General features: G+C 54.5%; 1 protein-coding gene across 1 annotated transcript; it reads right to left on the reverse strand.

Annotated features, from left to right (window-relative positions):
- Positions 1 to 271: 271 nt before the first annotated feature.
- SLC27A4 (solute carrier family 27 member 4) lies at positions 272 to 22,502 on the reverse strand. Its single transcript, XM_048822957.2, has 13 exons — positions 22,263 to 22,502; positions 14,566 to 14,732; positions 13,354 to 13,748; positions 11,142 to 11,300; positions 10,445 to 10,514; positions 10,212 to 10,303; positions 9,446 to 9,555; positions 8,574 to 8,783; positions 7,993 to 8,119; positions 7,202 to 7,339; positions 6,363 to 6,527; positions 5,370 to 5,516; positions 272 to 4,380 (listed from the first exon to the last, which is right to left on the reverse strand). The coding sequence occupies exons 2-13, from the start codon at positions 14,724 to 14,726 to the stop codon at positions 4,223 to 4,225; spliced, it is 1,932 nt and encodes a 643-aa protein (XP_048678914.2). The 5' UTR covers positions 14,727 to 14,732; positions 22,263 to 22,502; the 3' UTR covers positions 272 to 4,222.
- Between the last annotated feature and the right edge of the window lie 530 nt (positions 22,503 to 23,032).

Raw genomic sequence — 23,032 nt, forward strand, 5'->3', positions numbered from 1 at the left:
GGGACTTGCCCAAGGTCGCTCACTGAATTATCAGCAGAGCTACGCCTAGAAGCTATGACCCTCGACTACCAGAACCCTAATCTAACCATCAGACCCTTCCTTGTGTCGGCTGCAACAGCTCTAATATAATCAGAGGATAGCTGGGAGTTCCTTCCTCCTTTTGCAGGTGGATAGGGTAAATCTTAGTGATTGCGAACATAGACTTGAACTTCAATTTCAGGTTTCCAGGACTGCAGTCAGAGCACAAGAGAATTTGAAATCCACTAGTGGCCATAATGATCCCACAATTTTATTTCACATCAGGATTTACGAACTCGGCTTAGGTTTGACATGTGGAAACAGATGAGGGTCGTGTGACAAGGGTCAGAGGAGGACATGAAAGCGAAGTCCCATCCCACTCTTCCTCCAGGCTGATGGTAGAGATGGTCCTGTGGGTTGCCACCTCCCACCACTGTCCCACACCGCCCTTCCCCAGCTCCTTCCTGAGTGTCAGTATTTCAACATCTCATCAGTGCAGGGAAAACAAACGTTTGGCTGCTGGACGGACTTGCTGGGACATGCGAGAGGGAGGAACCAGATGCACTTACAGAGAAACATTCCGGTGTGGTGAGACAGGGGAAGGGGTGGGTTGTAGAGCGGAGGAGAAAGGGAGCCCAGTGCTGAGGACACAAAAACACCTGGCAGCATATGTGGGGAACTGCTCCCCTGAAAGAAATGGTAATGGGCTCAGCAAGGCTTCTGCTCTGAATGGCAACCTACTATGAGTTTCCTTCCCAGCAGGGTGTGTTCAATCCCCAAGCCTGCCCCCCTATAACAACTGGTCACATGGGGTACTCCTTTATTAGGCAACAGTGTGCTCTGAAGGCTGGTCTTCTGGCTGCGGCCCTGCCCAAAGCTATGCTGAAGTCAGAGTCCCATTGAGGGGTGTGGGCATCGCATGTGGAGGGAGCCTGGGCAGGCGGCTGCCAAGCCCCTTGCCACCAGCTGTTTCATTCATCTTCACAGTCAGCTCCTCCCCAGCCAGACGGGGCCTAGTGCCAGAGGATGTGGCCCCTTTTCAAAGCTCTGCAAAGCAACAGCTTCTATCCCTCCACTTACATTGTCCTCCTCAGCATAACATCCAAGGGATATTCATGATATTCTGAGCCAGCAGGGCTCCCTTTGGTTACACTGCGCTGCTAGGGATGGGGCTTGATAGTAGTCCGTCCGTCCCCCCCCCCGCCTTTGCTCTTCTCCCCCAGGCAGAGGGATAAACATGGAGATAGCTCTGGCAATAGGGAGGGGGTGCAGATTGTGAGCCTGTCTCCCGCCACTCCTTTTCCCCACTGATCTCAGGCACCATTTACTCTCAGGGTGATGGGCTGAATTACAGAATAATTTTAACAAAAGCTCTCGCACTAAGAGAGGGGTCTTTGAATGATAGTGAAACAGAATAAAGCCACCAGACTGAGATCGCTCACCCACCCATGCTCTGCGGCTGATCCCGTTTGTAGATCAGAGTCATTTGGTCTGGAGAGCCCTCACATTGCATTGGCTAGGGCCTACAGCTACACCAGCCTGGAGAGCGCTGCAGAACTGGTTAGCGACCCGCTGTTGTCCTTAAAACAATGCACTGCAAATGCTGAGGGCTGACTCAAGGGCCCTGACTGCACTAGGAAAAAAGGGGTTTTCCCCCCACATTAGCTAGTCTTAGGCACCCCCAGGCATTTTCCTGGACTTACTAATGTGAAAGTTACAAACTACTTTGTCCACACAGTTAATTTAGGCTCTAGCCCAAGCCCTCTTACCATGCACACACAAAGCCCTCTAACCTGTTGTTGCAGGTGCTTTAAGCCCAGGCTATCTGAGGGGACGGGGGAGGACAGGGGAGGTGAGAACCAAGGCTCTGCTTTAACTCAAGCTGGAACCCACTGACTTTACAGTAAGGAGAGAGAACAAAAACAACTCCAGTGCTGGTAGCCCTCCACGGCCTTCCCACAGTGCCCCCTGCAGGACAGACGTTCTCCCACAATTGATTGAGAGGAAAAAACAACATCCTAGGGCATCTCAGAACAAAGAACACACACACACGGGAACACAAACATACACACTAATGGGGACAGGGCTTTGTTGTCACACCCAAGCTAGGCTAATCTGAGTGCCCAGACCTAGGTGCTAATCACCCAGGTTAGCTATACAGTGAAGACAGACCGACCCTAGGATTCTACCACAGAATGTTGTCGAACACCCGTCTTCTTCTGCAGCAGGGTCACCCCCACTAGGCCTCCTTGTGGTGCCTGCACTGTCTGCAAACCCATCTCTCCTCACGCTACAGTGGGGTATTGCCACTGCCCCATATCTGCTGGCTGGAGGCCACAGCTATATGCCCTAATAATACAACTACCACTGATGGAGAATCTCCTTTAGCTCACATCACAGAGACCTGTGGCTTTGGAGCAGTGGAGCCCAAATTCTAGCTTGGCCAGGGAACACACTGGATGACTAGGGAGCCAGCCACAGGAGTATGCGCGCGAGACTCAAGCCTGCATGTCATGAATGCAAACATGCCCATTTGGCAGCTGGTCTCTTCACATCCAGCCCCAAGTAAGAATCGGCTCCCTCTTCCCAAGGACATTTCTGACAAGGGGAGGGATGTGAAAATTCTCCTCCTGTCACATGAAATAGCTTCCGTGTGCCAGTTTCCAACCCAGACCCCCCGCTACAGCACGGACAACCAAACAAGAGAGCAGCATCTGGGAAAATCCAAATCACTCATGCTCAGATTTAACCATGAGGGTAGAACAGATTCAGGGTGCTGGGTCTTGGACCTCCACAAGCAGACCAAAGAAAGCAGATGCCTACCCTACCGTGCTGACAGACAGATGGACATACAGAGACACTGTTCTCAGGACTCATCCCGCTACAGTGTAAACACTACGTGCTTTTCCCTGAATAGATCTTTCCTGCTCTCTCATCCAGCCCCCCATGGGATCACACAGAATCAAATGCGGCTAAGGATGCTACACTCTGAACGTGAACAAATGGATTTTCTGAGATGGCGAGCACTGGCCCCCAACAAGGTTTGCAGGTGCTCAACCCCTCAGCAAGAAAATAAAAGACATGCAATTAATGGCCTGGTCTTTACAATGGTGAGGCGCATGACACACAGCCAGGGTGGCAAGTGCCACAACACCAGATCAGCAGCGTCATACCCCTCACCCAGGGCATAAACTCCAACTGAAAGCAGCCCCAAGGAGGCGCAATTCCACAAGGTCACAGCTCCAGTCCCCTCCTGCTCCTGGACAGGTAGGTCTGGGAACAGATTGCCTGTGGACTTTGTGCCCTAACCTCTGGAAGAGAAGGATCAGGCCCAGATGAAGGGGGATGTATTCGTGTGAGAAAAAAAGAGAAAGAAGGATATTCTAGCAACAGGATGCCCCCACCACCCAGTGCACAAACCTGGGGCAGGTTAAAAAAAATACAATAAATTAAGACCAAAAAAAGTATGATAATGAAAATAGAAAAATCATCCCCTGGAAAGAATGAAGCATGGTAGAGACACTTGCCCTTCCCTCCTCTGAGCCCCACAACATGCCCCCACCCCCGTATGTTCGCCCCCACCCCAACAAAGTTGCAATGCTTCAACAGTGAACTACAAAGAGGGCAATGTTTTTTGCCTTGCATGATGGCCCCCAGCCAGCAGGTTGGTTCAGTGCAGAGTGCAAAGCTCACCTCAGCTTAGCTGCTTTGTGGGAGGGCCAGCACCCCATCGCCCTTGAGGTGGGGGGGTCTGTGAGAGGCACTACTGCCATCAGCCCTTTTTTGGCTCTGCAGTGTGAGCAGGACAGCAAAGGAGAGAAATAAACAAAGGCAGGGAAATGGAGGCCTGTGGAATGTGGGCGCCCCCCATCTCTGCCATCTTGGCATGGTGAAGTTCCCATGCCCCTGATCTTTGCCATCTTGGCCTGGCAAAAGTTCCATGTCCCTGGCCATAGATGAATAGAAGACCCCATGCTCACAGCCCAGGGGGCCACCCTTGTATGAAGTAGAAAATAAAGCCATAATGATTCTGTACTTTGGTACGTAACCCACCCCACCCAACACACTCATATGTGTCTGTAAAACTTGTTAAATAAAGCCCACGTGTGCCCTTCACATCATCCTTTAACCCTTTCCTTCCCCAGGCCCGCCCCATCCTGACACAGCAAAGGGATCCAAGAGGAGACTTGCAGAGCCTCGCCCATTACAGCTTCTGTTGTCCTGACTGGATCCTCCTGAAGGCCTCCATGTCCAGTGGGAGGTAGCAGCCTTGCCTGGAGTCCAGGAAGTATAGCCTGTCCTTCACCACAGCAGGGTCAAATCCGTCCCTGCGCAGCTCCATCTTCTGGAACTTGTAGGTGCCTGGGATGGAAGCAGCAAGGGGTTAGGGGCAGCGGTGGGGAAGGAAGATGGCCTGTGGACATCATGGTAGCTCCCTGTGCCTCCATTCCACCTCCTCAACAGATGCCTCCTCTTTGGAAATCAAGCCTGCCACCCTCCACTGCCACTAGGAACACCCACAAGGAGGGAATCAGCCCATCACCCCTTGTAGGATCCTGCCCACAGCATGGCTGACATGGGACTAGCAGACAAAACCCTTGCTAGCCAGATTCTGGGGCTATGCCTCACCTTTGGGTGAGCCATTTGCAGCAGGGATTGAATTTAGGGCATCTCCATCTCAAAGTGAGAGTCTCTATTAACTGAGCTCCCTCTGCTATGAGGCCCAGCCACCCCTAGAGGAGGACAGAGCACCACACAGAGAGCGTGCGTTCCACCCACACCGTTCTCCTGCAGCACCGTTCTCTCACTGTGCGCTGCAGACCATGGCCCCTTGGAAAGCTCAGTGCAGTCCTCAGCCATCACCCCCTATCTTCCCTGCTCGGGCTAGAGGGCCACTACTGACAGCCGTGTTTAAAGGCACGGTCAGTCAACCAGTAGGGCCAGGACATCCCAGAGCCAGGGCCTGGCACCCCACAGCTTTGCAAGGCGTGTGGTCACCAGTGTACGCGCGTGTCAAATGCCCAGGCACCATCCCAGAGCATGTGGAGGGAACGAAAAAGAAAAATGGACTTGCTAATGAGCCAGACTTTCCAGTCCCTTTGCATGCTGAGAATTAAGCCGCCCCGACCCGCCTGCCGTAGGTCAGTACACCCCCATTTTACAGAGGGGGAAGCTGCGGCATGGATGGGGAAGTGACCCACCTAAGGTCACACAGTGAATCAGTGACAGTCAGGAATAGAACACTGACTTCAAGTTTCCCCTATTCCAGGCAGGTCCTTCTGGAAGCCAGGAGAACACTCCTGGCTTTTTGTCAATTCAAAAGGAAAGTGCCCCCAGCAGGGCGGGCTCACTTGTCTTGTGCACTTCTGGCAGCACTCGCAAGAAGACGGGCCGTGCGTACAACGGCAGGGCCTTCTTCAGCTCATTGGCAAAGCTCTCCAGGTTGCAGGAATTCTTGGGGTCAGCAATGGCTGCCATCCCTGCCTTCCCCTCGATGCCTGGAACATAGGAGAGAAGGTGATGCACACAGTAGGAGGGGGCTGGTGCAATCACTCACATACCTCCCGCCCCCCAGCTGGGGAGCAGCTTCAGCAAGCTCGGTGCACCAGTTGGCCCTGGACAGAGCTGGCCAGGCCTGCAGCAATATGCCTAAGACTAGACACAACATACAAAGGGATCTCCACAGAAGCCCACCACAAGACAGATAATCCAGAGGGCTCTGGAATGCCAGGCCATTAGCAACGTGCTTAAGAGGCAGAGGCAACACACACGCACAACCCCAAGGCTCACCTTAAATAATATATCAGTGACAGAGTCTCCATCCTTCAGCACCCATACATACACCTCACCCCCCGACAGTGACCCCCTTGCCAGCGTCACCAGCATCAGCCCCTGGTTTGAACACATCCAGGAAAGCTCCAATCTCTCTGCACTGCTCCCCTACCACTGGGGATGGCTTTGGCTGGACGCTGTTGCCCTATAAACCAAGATACCAGTGATACCCAGTGGCCACCTCATGCTATTAGAGCTGCCTTTGGCCGAGATAAGTCCCAAGATCAGCGAGAATGGGGTTGGCTCTGCCCTGCACCTTGTGTTGTCATTTACACAAAGGCAAACCAGATCGACTGGAAACTCTCATCTAAAGTGTTTCGTGCACCCACAGCCGAGGGATGGGAGGTTCTGCACCCCAATCCTGACCTTTCCCCCTCCCTCTTCCATGCAGCGGGATAAACAATGAGACTCACAGGATGGAGACCAGGGCCCAGGCAGCGAGTGCCAAAGGGCCATCACTCCCAAACTTAGGACAAAGAAAGCAGAGAGACGCTCCCCTCAGCCCTGGTTACCTGGCACCTCCACCCCGTAGACGACAACGTCTGTCATGTGGAGGATGCGGCTCAGAGTCCCCTCCACCTCCGTCGTGGAGACGTTCTCGCCCTTCCAACGGAAGGTATCCCCAGTGCGGTCCCGGAAGTACATGTAGCCGTATTCGTCCATCATCAGCACGTCTCCTGTGGGAGCCAGAGGAAGTCAGAGGAGCCTACAGGCTCCCAGGGTGGGAGTCACCATAACACTCTGCTCTTCTAGAGTGCCCTCCATCCAGGGCTCTCCAAGCACTTCATGAACATCAGCCTCACTATCCCCCAGCCTTAGGCAGATCATGATTGTTAGTGCCATTCAACAGCTGGGGACTGGGGCCACAGAGAGGGGAAGTGACCAGCCCGCCAGGAGTCAAGGGCAGAGCTGGGATTAGAACCCAGGAGTCCTAGCTCTTGGGCCACGCGGAGCAGTGGAAGGAAGCGTGATCAAGTAGTTACTGCAACAACCTGAGCTTAACAATATACCAAGAACCTGCCACTGGATTCGTTGGGTGACCTTGGACAAATCACTTTCCCTCAGGGCTTCAAAAGAATAAACTATCCTGACTCAGTTCTTGGGTCAGGGAGTGCGTTTGGGAGTCTTAATTCCTGTTTGCAAAGTGGTTAAAGAGGGCAGATGGGAGGCTCTGGAAGGGTAAGTGTGATTGAGCGAGATTTGCCAGGTATGGATGGGGACAGCAAGCAGAGGATTAACCAAAGGCCTTGCTGGGGGTAGCGTGGGGACCCTGGAAACCAAGTGCACCTGTCAGCGTCAATCCCCTGCTCTCAGAGCGCACCCTCTGCAGCTAGGGGATAAGGGCCCTCACCAGTAAGATACGTCGAGTCCCCCTTGGCGAACACATCATGGGCGATCTTCTTGCTGGTGGCCGACTGGTTCAGGTACCCGTCGAAGTGCAGCAGAGGATTGCTCTGGATGATGCGTCCTACCAGCTGTCCCGGCTCCCCTGTGGGCAGAGAGGGTGAGGGATATGCTCAGACCCAGCCATTCTGCTGTCTCAGAGACAAGAGTACGCAGAGATCGCCGGCTCCGCATGGCGTGCACGCTTCCTGTCTCCGTGGGAGGAGGAGACGCTTTAGGGAGAACACTGGGGCTCTACTGTGCAAACCTCTCTTAGTGCACCGGTGTCCAGTTTACCTCAGCAAACTTCCCCCAGGCTGCCCTCCCAACCTAGCTCAACCCTGACCCGCAGGAACCTCCAACTGAGCTCCTCCCTCCGCCCTGTCTCCATGGCCCGTTCAGTCCCTGAGCTCTCTGCTGAAACTGCCCCCGGGATGGCCAGGGAGTGCCAGCTGTGGTAGTGATTGCAGCAATGTGGGAACTGGGCTGAGAACTATCACACTCACTTCACACCCAACAGCTGTCATTGGTGACCATGTCCAGTCGCTACTGAACCGGAGCCCCGGAGGTGCACAGAGTCACCAAAAGGGGGAACGGTTTCTAATCACAGCAGAGGATGCTTCTGGATGCTTGTCAGAACAGAGACTCCTGCACAGCTAATCACAAATCAGGGCTCTAGTTCAGGCCTCATGCAACGTAGGACACAGGGACGTAGCAATAGACAGAAGCTGCTCCCCGCATCGCCCCATCCCCCTTTACCTGGTTTACAAGGGATGCAGAGTCCATCCGGCCCACGGATCAGCTCCATGGTGTCTTCGTTCACCCTCACCAAGGTGACGGGGTAAATCCCAGGCAGGATCCTGCTGTTGAAGCCACAGGAACCAACCTGGAATCGAGAGAAAGCAGAGAGAGCCCAATGGCAGCTGGAAGTCTCTCTGTCCCGACCCTGGCTTCCCTCCTATTGCCCCAGCTGCCAGCCCAAGTGATTGCCCAGGACATGCGGGAGCTACCCCACCCCAGAGACCAGATACAATCTGCTACCTTCTCAAGGTCACTCAGGGCTCCCTGCCAACATCAGCGGAGGGGCCTTGCACCTGCCCCGTGGAGGGATGCTTACTCAGGATCAGAAGGGGTGTCTCCCGACATTCCCTCCCCTGTCTGCTCCCATCCTAGGCCCTTGCCATGGCCTGCTCTGCCAGCTCTCTGGGCACGGAGCGCATGAACCATCCCACCAGGAGCACCGAAGGCACGTGTCTGCACGAGACATCACGGTCGCCCTCGGCAGCCGGGGGTGGGGAGATGCAGCAGTGGCCAGCAGAAGGACACAGACAGGGCCGTACGTTATTGTCGAAGTTGCCCAGGCTGCAGTTGCACTCAGTGGCACCGTAGAACTCAGCGACTTGGGGGATCCCGAAGCGGGAGATGAATTCCTTCCAGATGGACATCCGCAGCCCATTTCCAAGCGCCATGCGCACGCGGTGCTGCCGCTCCACCTCCTGGGACGGCTGGTTCAGGAGGTAGCGGCAGATCTCCCCGATGTACTGGACAATCTGCGGAGGGGAAGGGAGACATGGCACACCGTGCCCTTCCACAGCACCCTCCACCCAGGGACCGCAGAGTATCTGAGCAGCATCAACTCTGAAAAGCCCCCAGGAGCCAGGTGGGTGTTAACAGCCCTGTTATACAGATAGGGAGGGACAGTCAGAGGAAGAGACTTGCCCAAGGTCACCCAGTAAGTCAGTAGCAGAGCCAGAATGGAACCCAGGAGTCCTGCTTGCCAATTCTGTGCCTCCCACCTAGCTGGCTGCCTCCTCGTAAATTGGAATAACCGGTCTGGCATTCCCTGTTTTGCTTGCAGGAGGCAACACCCTGACTGCCCTCCGGAGCACGATACAATAAAGAGCAGGATCAAGGAAAGGACGTGGAACTACTTGGATTGTAAACTCCTTGCAGCAGGGACCAGCTTTTGTTCTGTGTTTGTACAGCGCCTAGCACAGCAGGTGCCTGGTCCATGACTGGGGAGAAAGCTATTGCCCTCATCAGACCCAGCTGCAGTTACAGTCATCTCCCCAGGGAACAGCCAGCCAAAGCCTCGGTTTAAAGACATCCAAGGGCCCCACTGCCAACTGCCAGGATTCTCAGCAAGTTGCTGATTCTCAGGGTTCCTCAGCCAACCCCCCACCGCGAGGCCCCTGCGCCCCCACTGCCTCACCGTACAGTTGTACTTCACGCAGTCGTCCCAGAAGTGAGAGGCTGAGAACTTCTTGCGGATCACCACAGTCATCCCCTGGAGGAGGCACTGGCCAATCCCGACAATGTTACCTGGGTGAGAGGGGAGCGCAGGGGAAACCATTAACCTCCCGCCTCTCGGGAGAGGGTGGCTGATCCCAAAAATGGGACAGGCTGGCTTGGGGACATGGAGCCTTTCACCTTGAGGCATCTGGTTTGAATCCAGCCCAGGATCCAATAGGGACCAGAAGGTGTCTCCATCCCAGGGCTGTTGGATGGAGCTGGAGGGACTCAGGTAGGTTCTTAGTGCGTGGTGCCCAATTCCCAAAGTCACCATCAGGAGTGGTGCTAATGGGCCCCCTCTATACCCTCACTTAGGTCTCTAAGCACCTTTACCCCCATTTTATATATGGGGAAACTGAGGCACAGTGACAAGCCAGAAACAGGTCCCAGGGGTCCGTACTACCAGTTTCCCGATCTAACAACTAGCTGCCTTGTCCTGGGCTCCCAGTACTGCTAGGTGGCTACCACGGACCTTGTGAAGACCCCAGTCCTTCACACTGATCCAGTGGGGACAGATGGGCAAGCCCCTCCTCAGCACACAGGAGCTGGCGGTTATGTTACGACAGTCACTGCAGCAGCCCCTGGACTGTGAGTCTGATGACATCACGAGCAAGTAGACAGGCTACAGAGGCTTGGGCAGAGAGACATGCGAGCAGGGGCTCAGTGTGTACACAGCACTCAGATACCTGCCGCATGGTAGAGAGGGAGGCAGTCGTACATCACATCATCTGGCCTCATGCAGAATCCGTAATACACCAGGGATGCCATGCGGTAGTACCTGGGGCAGGAGAAATGGGTGCATCAGTAGCCATACCAGAGCAACAGCCCAGCAGAGCCCTCCATTGCTAGCAGGGTCCAGATCCCACCCCCATTCCCCTCGTACCCACCACAGGCCTGCCCCTGCACAGCCCCCCCTGACCTGCAATTGACCACGATGGCTGCCTTGGGCATCCCCGTCGTGCCGGAGGTGTAGATGTAGAAGAGTTTATCTGGAGGGCAGGTGGGGAAGGCAGAGAGAGGATTCAGTATCACAGCAGCATCTCACGACCCCCAGTGGCCTCACACCCTCTTTCCCGAGGAGCCAGAAGGGCCAGCGTGCTGGATCAAGCCAAGCTCCTGAATATGCACGCGCTCCCTGCGCTGGCTGTGGTCACCCCACCTCGGGCTGCCATCGAGTCAGCTCGCCCAAGCCGGCCTCATCATTTGTACAGCACCAACTGCAAGCCGGGCTCTTCGCTAAGCGAAGCGGGTTCGGACCTGGTAAATACTCCGATGGGAGACCTCCAGAGAGCTCAGTGGACTGGCACTCAGCATCAGTCTCCGAGCCTGGCTTGCACAACAGCAGGCCAGCGTAAAGCAACAGCTTCCCAGAGCTTGGTGCAGAAGAGTCACACGTCAGCAGACTGGGGAGTTACACTCGCTCCATCTCTCTGCTGCTTACATGGACGTGGCTGGATTTGTTTCACCTCAGGTGACGTGGCAGCAGATGAGCTGTTAGCACCCCGGGATTATCCATTGCTGGAGGACACATGGGAACAGCACAAAGTCCCTCCCTTCATTTGCCAGAGGCACAATAACCCACACTCCCCCTCCACACCTCGTCACAAGGGACATACCTAGGAAACCCTTCTTTGGGGGGCTTGGCAGGTGCCGAGGAGCCATCTCCAGGAGGGGGTCCAGGTGTTCTGTGCCTGGGGGTGCGGATTCTGGATTCCAGTCTCCGGAGCAGAAGAGACGAACAGATTTCCCCAGGGAGGGCTGTACCTCCTGCATGGCTGGAAGGGAAGGAGAGCACGAAACAGGAGCTCTGAGAAAAGACGCCTACGAGACACTGAGATCCAGCAGCACGGAGAGGGGGGTGGCAAGGTTTACAAAGCTAAGCCTCCCCACCCCACGCTTGTCCAAGCTGATGTTATGCCTGTAGCCTGCCCCAGCCCCGGTCTGCCTTCGCCCCAGACTAAGAGGGCAACTGGCTCAGGAACTTGCTTCACCCAGGTGGCTGCAGGCTAGGGCCTAGAGCAGCGACACTTGGACTCTTCAGAGCACTTTCGGGCCGGCCGTGAAACTGCAGCCAGCACAACAGGAAGGCCCCTGTCAGCCTCCAAGCCTGGACAGTCCGTGCTGGCCACAGCCCAGGGCCATTTTAGGCTCGATTAAAAAAAGAAAATCAGAAACTCCCATTCCCTTCTCTGCCCCCAGCCAGGTGCCTCTCAGGTGTGAACTCAACACTGATGAGGTCTGCGGACAACACTGGACCGGGCGTTAGTGGACAAAGGCCAGGAGTGCTGGAACTAGGGATGTTGGGGGTGTGGCAACACCCCCTGGCTTGGAGCAACAGTAGACGAATGCTGGCTTCCCTCATACACAGGCTTTACAGTTCTGAGCAATGGCTTTCAGCACCCCCGCCTTAAAATTGTTCCAGCACCCTGGCAAAGGCACAAGAAGATGGGGCCGAACTGCAGAGTGACCTGAAGAGATCTGGGCATGGGGGCCGCAGGTGATCGGGGAAAATCACTCCTAACAAATGTAAAGTCCTGCCCCGGGAGAAGAGAGAGACTGCACCGACATGTGATGGGGGAGGTCACCCAGCAGCCACAGCTATCCCCATAACGGGAGCTTGCCTTCATCTGGTCCCCTGATTTGACTCACTCGTGTGACCAAACGCCAGAGCTGTGATGGTGAAGCCATCACACGACAGGGAAACGTTCACAAGAGGAACTCAGCAGAAGTCGTGGACCTCTGTTTATCCACAAGGGCGAGCTTCCTCCACACCACCCTGCCAACGTGCCTCATCCCTATGCCAGAGGGACCAACTGTCAGGACAAGAGAAGTCAGTCTCTATTGCCTATTTGGTATTGGGTCCCTCTAAGGGACAACCAATAAGGACCAGCTGCGGTGATGGTTTAGGTGACACTTGTCCATTGGGGACAGGGCTGAGACCCGGCCAACCCATTTCACAAGGTGGCCAAACAGCTCTCAGGGCCTGCTTTACACTGGCATAACTTCATTATAGAGGTGAACACGGCCCTCAGTAACTATTGACCAGGACTGGATTTGAACCAGCAGCCTGAAGCGACAGCGACCCTTCTCCTGAACCAACTACTGTATTTTCTGAGGTTTGTTTTAAATATCCCCATGGTGGGAGCATCCCTCTGGAGACTGCTCCACAACCTGACAGTGGTCCCCCAGCTCCTGATAGTCAGGCTAAGTTTTCCCACCTGCCTTAGTTGTTCTATTCTAGCCCTTTGGCTCATTCTAGACAATGACTCTCCTTCCTGGGCATTTACACAGCTTGGATCTTGGCAGGAGTTTCCCCAATCCTATGGAGTCATCACAAAGGCGTTACCATCTGGTGCAAAACCTCAGCCATAGCCACAGCAGATTGGGGGGCTGCCAGAAAGGTGCCTATTCTCATGGCCACAAACCGCCCCCAACTGATACCCTGGCATTAGAGACCCTGGCTTAGCAGATTTCACAGCAGTGTCCCATTACAATTCTGGACTCCCTACCTACCTCACTGGGTGGCCCCTGGTGACACCCACCCCCCACACAGCCTCTTGAAGCCCCACCTCTCGTGCATGGTCCTCAAGGGCCAGCTCTGTCTCACCCTCCAGCAACAAAGCCAGAGAGTCTCATGTCAGCAGCCCTCCTGGAATCACCCCACTCACCCCCCCTACAACAGTTCAGGGACCCACCCATGGCTACTCTTACCACCGAGCCAGACTAGCCAGCAAAGATGCGGGGGGGAAAAAGAAGGAGCCCAATGCTGGGAGACCCAACTACTTTGCAGGCATGCGCCTGGGGACACAACCGACTGACTCCTCTCACCTTCCATCATCTCGGCCCCGAACACCACAGCCTTGGAGTTGGAGATGTTGATGCAGTGCAGCAGGGCCTCCATACGCAAGTGGGAGTTCACGAGCGCTGCCTCCACCCCAATCTTGGCCATCCCCAGCCAGAGGCCCACGTACTGGTTGCAGGACTCCATGAACAAGGCCACAACGTCGCCGGAGCGGAAGCCCTGCTCATACAGGTAGTTGGCCACCTGGCTGGAGTACTCATCCAGCTGGCGGAAGGTCCAGCTCTCACCCGTTCCCTGGAAGATCAGCGCCGTCTTCTCCGGATGCTTGCGGACTGTCTCCTGAAAGATCTTGGGGATGGTGTTCTTCCCCCTCAAGTGCCGCCACACCTGCCACTTCACCCTCAGCAAGACTAGCCCAGTGCTGCCAACCAAACCGGACAGAAGATTCTCTGCACTGATCCACATGGAGCTCATGTAACCAGATCCAGCCTAGACTGTGGGTCTCCCTCCCATTGCTCAGGGGAAGCAGGGGATCTGCGTGTGGAGCTTTCCAGAGAGACCCTTTACAACCAGAAATGGATTACACCCAAGAAGCAGGGAAGGGGTTAGAACCCAGCCCTTTCCCCTCAAAGTGGATTACAAATGCTCCTCCCCAACCCCCAAATGAGCTAAAGGAACTGCCCTGCCACCTCAGGGCAGCAGATATTGTGCAACAGGCCAAGGGGCACCTGTTCCCTCCAAGCCACGCCCCCAGGACTCCTCACTAGAAGGCAGATTGTCCTTGATCACGGTACATTCTTTGAGTCTCCTTGGCCCCGGGCTCAGAGAGCCAGGTCCAAGGTGCAGAACATGACTGCCAAATCAGTGTTTTTAGGGACTGAGGGAAGTCCGAGGTCAGAGACAGTCGCCAGCCTCGGGATCTCCGCTGCCATTATATCTCAGAGAGACCTGGCCAGAGATTTCAGGAAGATCTCAGGTCCCAAGAGCAACTCCCCCTGCCCTCGCCTGGCAGGGACTGCATTCCTCACTGAGCTGTCTGAGTAACCTCAGCAGGGGGCTGAGGTGTAGGCAAGATGCTGGTATTCAGAGCTCTCCACTCTCATCCCTGCATTGCCCCGGCCACAGCAGGAGGCTTTCCCCACCTTGGCTGCCCCAGCTCCCCCAACCCGGTTCCAAGCTGGGGGTCACCTTAATGCAAACGGGACAGAGAGAGGGAGGTTTCCAGTTAGGACACTTACGTGAAGTCCCTCCTTATTGTCTTGAAGACGATGCGCAGGAATTTCCATCCCCCGGAGCCCAAGTAGAATATGAAGAGGGCAGGGATCACCTGAACCCAGGAGAGCTTCAGGAGCAGCCTGAAGAGCACAAAGAGCGCGGTGAGGGAAGCCAGCCGCAACATCTTGACCTGTGGAGGGAGAGAGAGTGGAGATCAGTTGCTGGTTTTAACTTTGACCCTTCCCAAGGCAGACACCAACCTGAAGTAGGAGTGACAAAGAAACTGAAATTTCCCTGCCTTGGGAGGTGTCAAGGTGGGAATGGGGATAGCAACATGGGCTAAATCCTGCTCCCCTTAGCAGGCCATGCATAACAGTAAGGCAAGCAGGATTGAAGCCCTGCACGGCACCCCGTTGGGCTTCCCTGTAAAAACTGACTGGTAGCAGTGGATGCTACCAATAGGCACCGTCTGAAACTACAACTGCCAGTGTGTCATGGCCTCTGGCTGGGCCTCTACTTAGCCGTGTACCCCTGAGCACAGCTCACCAAGGTGGTGTAGATGAGGCTCCATCTGCTGGTTTGATAAGAACCAATAGTGTCTAACCCTGCTCAAAACAGGTTGATCACAAGAAGGTGTCTCCCTGGACTGAGACCATAACTTCAGGAAACTACAACATGCATGAACTAGAATCGTAATGAAATTCCTGGGGGCAGAATGGGACACAGGGTGGAACTCGGAGAAGGTAAAATGGCAGGATAAGAACCAGGGAACGAGTCAGGCAGATTTCTGTTCCACAGCACTGTACGTTAAACCCAGTGGGCCAATCCCCCCATTGGTGTAAATCGATGTAGCTCCATTCATGTCACAGAGACACCCTGCAGTCAAGCCAGTGGAACTATGCTGATTTACACCTGCATGAGATATGGCCCTTCACATTTGGGGAGCTGAACATAGGGACATAATCTGACAGATACTGAGATAGCGGAGAGGCGTGTGCCAGTAGCTGGAGCATGAACTTAGAAAGAGAGGTCTACTCCCAGTTCTGACACAGACTCTCTCTGTTGCCTTGGACAAGTTATGCCACCTCCTTGCCTCAGTTTCCCCATGTGTAAAATGGGGATAATACACAAGGGACCATTGTGTAGCTGTCAGATAGTGGCTGGAAAGCAATGCATCAGTGACAAGGATGATGTCTCAGACCTATAGACCCGCATCACCTAAAGAGCCGCATCACCCTCCAATTTATACCGAGGCGCCTCCTTTCATTTTACTCCAATTCTGCCATGACCAAAGCGGATTCGACTCTCTGGCTGTGCCCTGGCAAGTTGGTGGCTCAATGGGGCTAGCTCTTCCAGCACCCTACGCTCTGGCTTGAAGTGCTAGACCACATGGCCAACTAAGCATTTCAGCTTTACATGCTCCTTTGACAGGACTTAAAAAATAACAACCCACACACGCACATAAACAGGAACTAGGACAGAAAAGAGGACCTAAGTCCTTTGAGCTCTATAAGGCTTTGCAGGTTCTTGTATGACAGGGGTTCTCAAACTGGGGGTCGTGACCACAAGGTTATTATATGGGGGGGTCGCGAGCTGTCAGCCTCCATCCCCAAACCCCGCTTTGCCTCCAGCATTTATATTAGTGTTAAATACAAAAAAAGTGTTTTTAATGGATAAGTTGGGGGTTGCACTCAAAGGTTTGCTGTGTGAAAAGGGGTCACCAATACAAAAGCTGGAGAAACACTGTCATATGATCATGCCACTTCCTTGCTGAGCCTACCGAGGTGCAGCCAGAGCTGATCTAGAATGGTCACAGATGGGCTCCTGGAACAGATCAGACCTGTGTACCAGATGCACGCCACAGGGGGGCAGCAGAGCAGGGACCAGGGCTGGGGGGCCTGTGTAAGCATAGCCTTCATGCCTTCCTTCCAAGGGGCACAGGGCAATGCCAGTGATCAGCCTCAAGCACACACTGCTAGACACTCCCCCCATACAGACTCGCAGGTCAGCTGTGACTTTCCGCCTGCATTTCCACCTTCCCACCCCCACGCCGGCAGCCAGACCAGATGGGGATGTGGGCTGACACGTTCGCTGGCAGTGGCACAGAAGGGCAGCAACCTATGGAGGAATCCTTCCATGCGCCTCAAGCGGGAAAGGCAACCACAGGCTAATCTCCCACGCTGGGAGCTCAAGGCCCCACAGATAAGGCTGGTCCTTCCTGAAACAGGGTGAAAGGGAAGGAAATTAACACACTTCCTATTCATTCTTGCAAACCGATTTAACATCCCTGGACTGGCAAACTCCTTGGTCGCACAGCGATCGGAGCAGCAGGGATCCCCTCACAATTACAAGCTCTGGCCAGGAACCTTTCAGTTCTCTGGTCCCAGGATGAAGTCTGGGGGGAGATAGGATGCTCTGTGCAGTCATCCCCTGGGATTCACTCTCCCCAGACAAACATGGGAGCGTGGCTGCTTTTGAGCTCACTGAAGGAACCATCTCTTTGGCATCACATACTTCTCCCTGTCCACCGAGGTTAGCTACTGCAGTGCTGAGGGCCGCAGAGAATATCCTGCTTATTGCAGACAGGCTGTTAATGCAGGAACCTAACCCAGGGGATGTATGCCCTGATGCACATCTGAGGAGCCAATAAAATGATGCTGCACAGGGCGGCCCTGGTTGCTGACTGGATCCCCTAGGCATTTCTATAACACCCGTACATGATCATGGACCCAGATTTCCTGGGAATGTTGTGTGCAATCCCTCCCCCAGTTCAAGGATTCCAGACTCTCCCAAACTTCCAGCCCTGCCTGCTCCATATTAACATCCATCAAGCTCTCTCCTTACCCTCTTCCTCCTGAAACTCCCATGACCTCTCCAGCATATCCCGTCCTCTCGTGCCTTTCACCCGGGCAGGGACCTGCTCTTTGTTTGGCACATTGTGTTGTGATTCAGTGGTTCTGTCAGGGCAAGGGCTGGGGAAGCAGAGCAGGGCTCTGTTCCTGGTTCTTCCACTGAACCTCCCTTTTGTTCCCTGATCTGTAAAATGGGTATAATGGGGAGCATAACAGATAGCTAAGATAATAAGGTAGGTGGATATTTGTATTGCAGAAGTTCTGAGAGGTCCCAGTCAGGGTCAGGGCCCTATCATGCTTGGTGCTGTACAAACATATTTGAAGAGACGGGGGGTGCTTATCCGTCGGGGGGAAGGGGGAAGCATTATTCATTGCAGCGCATCTAAGCGCCACTTCTGCAAGCTGCTCCATCTGTGGGCAAAGTCCTGTACGCACAAGGGGCCCTATGGACTTCAGAGGAAGTCCACACAGGGGTCTGACCATGTAGATTTGATTGGGGCCTTTTCCTGAGCAACAGTTAGCCTCTTTCCATGGGTATCAGACTCACAAACACCAGCATTTAATGCAGATCACAATGCTGATATGGGCACCCTGTTCAAAGCGCCAAGTCTGTCTTTCCCTCTCCAGCCAGTTCCACATGTTTTCTGAGGCATTTGGCATTCCACCCCCAAGCGGGCTGTGTGCCAAGCACTCCCAAGCATTCACAGGGGAGACGGAGCTGGACACACACTTAACCAAGTCACTCCATATGCCTGCAGAAGGAAGAGTCAGATCATTAGATACAGAAGTGCTGGGATTGCAAGCAGCACTCAGCCAGGAGCAGAAAAACCCTGAGTCCCACCCCCTGGAACCTCCCCAGGGCATCCCAGCAATTTCACAAACATCAAGGTGCAGGAGCTGCTCCCAAGAAGACAGGCTTTGATGTTGGGCTTGTGCCCATTTCTGCTCCTTCCTGACATAAAGCGGGGGCCTGGGAGGCTTTGCTCAATCCAGGTTTATCTCCCGCTTGATTTTTACATTTGGAATTTAAGGCTTGTCTGGCTGCACCGGCACAAGGAAAATTAGGGCCCGTAACTCACTCGCTGCAGGGGGCAGTTCTCTGATGGCGATTTACTGCTCCTAGTTTTCCTAGTGCAGATGAGACCGTGGATACTGGAGAGCCAGTGAAATATCAGCCCAGGAGCCAAATGAGGCAAGCAGCCAGAAGAGGAGGGTACTTCGCCAAGCAGATTCCAACTTTTTCCTGCTAGCTTGCTTTTGTGAATACTTATTTAGCTGCAGCGCCCCATGAGAGACCTATCCCCCATCATCAGGGGGTGAGAGCCTGCAACTGCCTCCTTTTGGAGGGACAACCAGGGAGCCACCAATGCCCCAAAAGTGAGCAGAGCTGATTAGGGTGGAGACACACCTAGGATGGCTGTGGGGTGCCTGGATTCAACATAGGACATCCCTGGAGGACCTGCCCTCCAGGGTAAGGAGGTGATGCAAACAGCTCCTCCCTTCCCCAGCGATGCACATGTGTGTCAGTGAAACCTCACTATTCTGGAGTGACTCCAGCTTCTGTACCTTTCATGGGCTGTCTTGCCTAGCACAGAAACAATGTTCCAACGTCAAAGGAGATTTGAGCACGATCTTGTATCCTGCTGGACTTCATTTCAGCACCCAGCCAGAAGTGGCACGATCCAACTGTCTGCGATGGTGTGGCCAGGTTTCTAGGAGAGCCCACAACCCAGCCCACCTCATAGTTCTCATCCACGGTTGTACCAATCTTTCCCTTCCAAACTCTTCTGTCACACAGTGGTCCCCTGAAAGTTTTTTCCAGTCTCAGTAACAGACCACCACCACTTCAGGTATTCTGAACCACCACCAGGCTTGATTATAGCCCGTCAGCAAGCTAACTCCTGGAGTGTTATTTACATGCTATTTACGATGAGTAGCCAGCACCTGCTTCTGAGGACAAGTACAGCCCACTCACCTGCCTTCAAGTTCCCTACTCTCTTCCCTGGCACATCCTTCCTGTCTGTTTATATAGTCCCAGCTGCTGGGGTTACTTCCATTGGCCTGCCAACTACCTGTCTTTCAATCAGGTCTCAAGTAATGTATACCGGTGGGGATCTGAGTGACAGTACTGAGTCAACAGCTGACTCCACACATCCTGTTGCACCGTCCTTCTCTGCCCTTATCCCATCAGCATCAGCCATGCCAGCACTCTTCCCATCACTCCAGCTTGCATCAGTGCCGGCTTGTTCTGGTTTCTCTTTTTCCTCCTCTCCTGGCACCTAAACCCTCATCAAATCCTGCTGCCTCTTTCTTTGCAATAGCTCCAAAAATCCATCCCTTCCTCTCTACCCAGAGGACAGCCCATCCTCAGGGAATTTCAGTTGCAAGCACTTCCTATGCCATGCCTTTTCCCCACCACATCAGCTAAAGTACAGCTGCTAAGCCTACTGCTCTGGCCAGGTCTTCCCCATTCTTTAACCTCTCCACTGACTTCCATTCTTTTACTGCATTTTACTACTTCTCTTCATTTCCGTAGCTCTGTATGATTCCACCCAATGCCCATATTTCATTCCATCTCCTCCAGCATTCCCTCCTGTTTTCTCTCCTACACCTACAGCAGGTATCATGGGTCCTATTAAACCCTCCAACAGGAGCAACAGGCTCACAAATAAATTTTATTAGGATGATGTTTAAAAAAAAAAAAGTGAACCGTACAGAGTTTAAGCGTAGAAGTACAGATTATCAAGGCATGCGAAATGCAGTTTAAGATCAGATAGTGTAAGGAATAAATAATCTGCAATATCCCTGATTGGGGGTAAAAGGTTAATGGGTCAAAATACAAACACTGAGATATGAGGGTATGTTATTCATATGATGGCTATGTTCAGGTGTGGAGTATAATGAGTGGATACGATGATGAGGATGGATTGACCCTCATTTGTTGAGATTTAACATTCACCGAGCTTATGGTTCCAGTTCATATGGTCCAATGGAAAAAGGCTCTCGGTCCCTTTCTTGTAGTCTAATATACACGTGCAGAGACCCTTTCAACTGAGGATCTCCAAGTTCTTTCCAGGTCCAATAAACCCTCACAGTCCCACTACTCCCTATGAGACAGACATTATCCTCCAAAGCAGGCTGAGCAAGGCCCAGGAACACACAAACCCTCCACCTGCAAGCTTCAGAGAACTGGAGAAAGTTTGGGCAAGACTCAGCACTGATGTCAACAGGAGCAACTCCAGAGACTGCAACGAATGCTGGTGTGGCCAGTGTATTTGGATGGCTCTCTCTACTGAATCTACATTAATTAAAGGGGCCAGTTTCCAGATATGTTTCAGAGTAGCAGCCATGCTAGTCTGTATTCGCAAAAAGAAAAGGAGTACTTGTGGCACCTTAGAGACTAACCAATTTATTTGAGCATGAGCTTTCGTGAGCTACAGCTCACTTCATAGCTCACGAAAGCTTATGCTCAAATAAATTTGTTAGTCTCTACGGTGCCACAAATACTCCTTTTCTCTTTCCAGATGTGTTACCAGCTCTCAGTTGAGCCACCTGTTTTTACCTACGTTGTTTAATCTCCTTTGAGATAATGGTATCAATCAAATCTCTTACTTTGCCCAACCAAGGGCAAGGGTCACTAGCAGAGTCATAAAAAGAGATGACTGACCTCAACCAGCAGATGCACTATGTTAAAGAAAGATGCAGAGGGTCAGCGATTCACTCTTCTCTGAGACGAAGAACTTAAGTGGGAGGGAGTGGAAATCAGTGGCAGTGTACAAGGAAGCCCTTCATGGCCTACCAGATAGGGACAGGATGTGACCCATGAGCATCAGAGAGCTACAACAATCACAAAGCTCAAGAGAGATTTTTTTTGCAACTAATTGTAGATGCTTCCAGGCAAAGAGCTTGCCTTTCCAATTGGATCACAGAGAGCCCGGCACACTTTTGGGTGCTCTGTTAACAACACCAGTATACACCAGGCCCCTTTTCATACTACCAAGAAAGCATCTCTTGTGTTTAGGTGACATAGAGGTTGAACTAAGAACACAATGCACGACCCAGGCTTTTGTCCCCTTGTTGGTCACTGCACTGTTCGGAGACTCCAAACAGGGTTTGCCACCCAACCCTGCACCTCCCCCTAGTTTCTTTCAGAAAGGGGACCCAGCTGGGATACACACGCAGGGCTCACCGCAAGGAAACGAGAGCTCCACAGTTTGCTGGGCTGTCACATTAGGAACCCTCACACCGCCACCTGACTCGGGTCTAAACGGTCATTGCAGCAGGCTGATCTTCTAGCCAAGGGCAAGCCTGCCGCCTGAGAGGGAAGGAAAGCCAGTGTCTCTCTTTTTCAACTATTGACACTGGGGGCTAAAAGCAAGAGGGGGACCACAGTCGTGTAGCCAAAGAGAGGGGACAGCGATTTCCCAGTCCCCACCCGGCACCACCCATAAGCCAATCCTGCTCAGTCATGGCAGGGAGCCTGAACCCCCTTTTCTGGGGGTGATCGCCCCGCCCCCAGCAAACAATGGCTCACCCCGCGCCCTTCCCAGCAGCCTCTCCCCAGAGAAAGACAGACCCACAGGAGGACAGCAGTGGGTTTCCCAGCCAACAGCAGCCCACCTGGGGCCGGGCAGGGGATCGCTGTACCTGGCCCAGCCGGCGGACACACCCCACCCCGCCAGCAAGGGGAGGAAAAGGTCACCGTAGCCGCAACAAGCCTCCCTCCCTCTCGCCCCACACCGCCGGCGGGGGCTTCCCACGCCCCAGGCCGGGGACGAGCCAGCCCGGGGGGACCCACTGGGATGAGGCGCGGTCGCTGCAGGGGGGGCGCCTGACCCACGGCTCCCCCCCCAACACCCCACACTTACCCCTTGGCCCCACAGGCCTCTCCGCGCCCCGCCTCGGGCGGGACCGTCCCGCAGCGGACCCCGCGCGGCTGGTGCGGCGGCGGCGGCTGTCAGCTGCGCATCGCCCCGCGGGCTCGGCGCCCGGCTCTCAGAGGCGCGCAGCGGGCTGCGCCTCCCGCATGGCGGCGGCAGGGGCCGAGCTGAGAGCCGGGCGGCGGGCGGCTTCCTGCTGCTCCTGCTGCTGCTGCTCCCCCCGGCGCCGCTGCCGCTGCCCAGAGCAACCTGCCGCCGCTGCAGCAATGCGGGCGGGGATCAGCCGGGCGGGAGGGAGGGGAGGGGGCGGGGCCTGGGCCTGTGGGAGCCGCGCGGCATGCTGGGAGCTGTAGTTCTTTTGTTCACCTCCTACACGTGGTCTCCTGCCGAGAGCAGAGGGCGCGTCACTCCCCCTCTTCCTACTTCCCGGGCATTGTTCTCCTCCCCCCGCCATCACACATGCCCCCCCTCCCCCCGGGGCAGATCTGAGTGAATTGTACCCCCCTCCCCTCCCCCGTCCCCCCGTCCCCCCCACATCTCTGTCCGGTCTGTCAGCGCCGCCGCCCGGCCCCGTCTGGCATCAGCCGCAGCGTGCGCGGGGCTGCAAAAGTGTCTGGAAGGAGTCAGGAGGCGGCGCGCGACGGGGGAAGTTTGGCAAACTCTGCGCCGTGGGGCGCCTGGCGCTGGGGGCAGGGTGCGCTGGGGGGGGCGGGCGGCGCTGGGGAGCGGAGCGGCTCATTAAACGCAGGCGCCGGACG

Source organism: Caretta caretta, chromosome 16, assembly GCF_965140235.1.
Source record: "Caretta caretta isolate rCarCar2 chromosome 16, rCarCar1.hap1, whole genome shotgun sequence".
Lineage (NCBI taxonomy): Eukaryota > Metazoa > Chordata > Testudines > Cheloniidae > Caretta > Caretta caretta.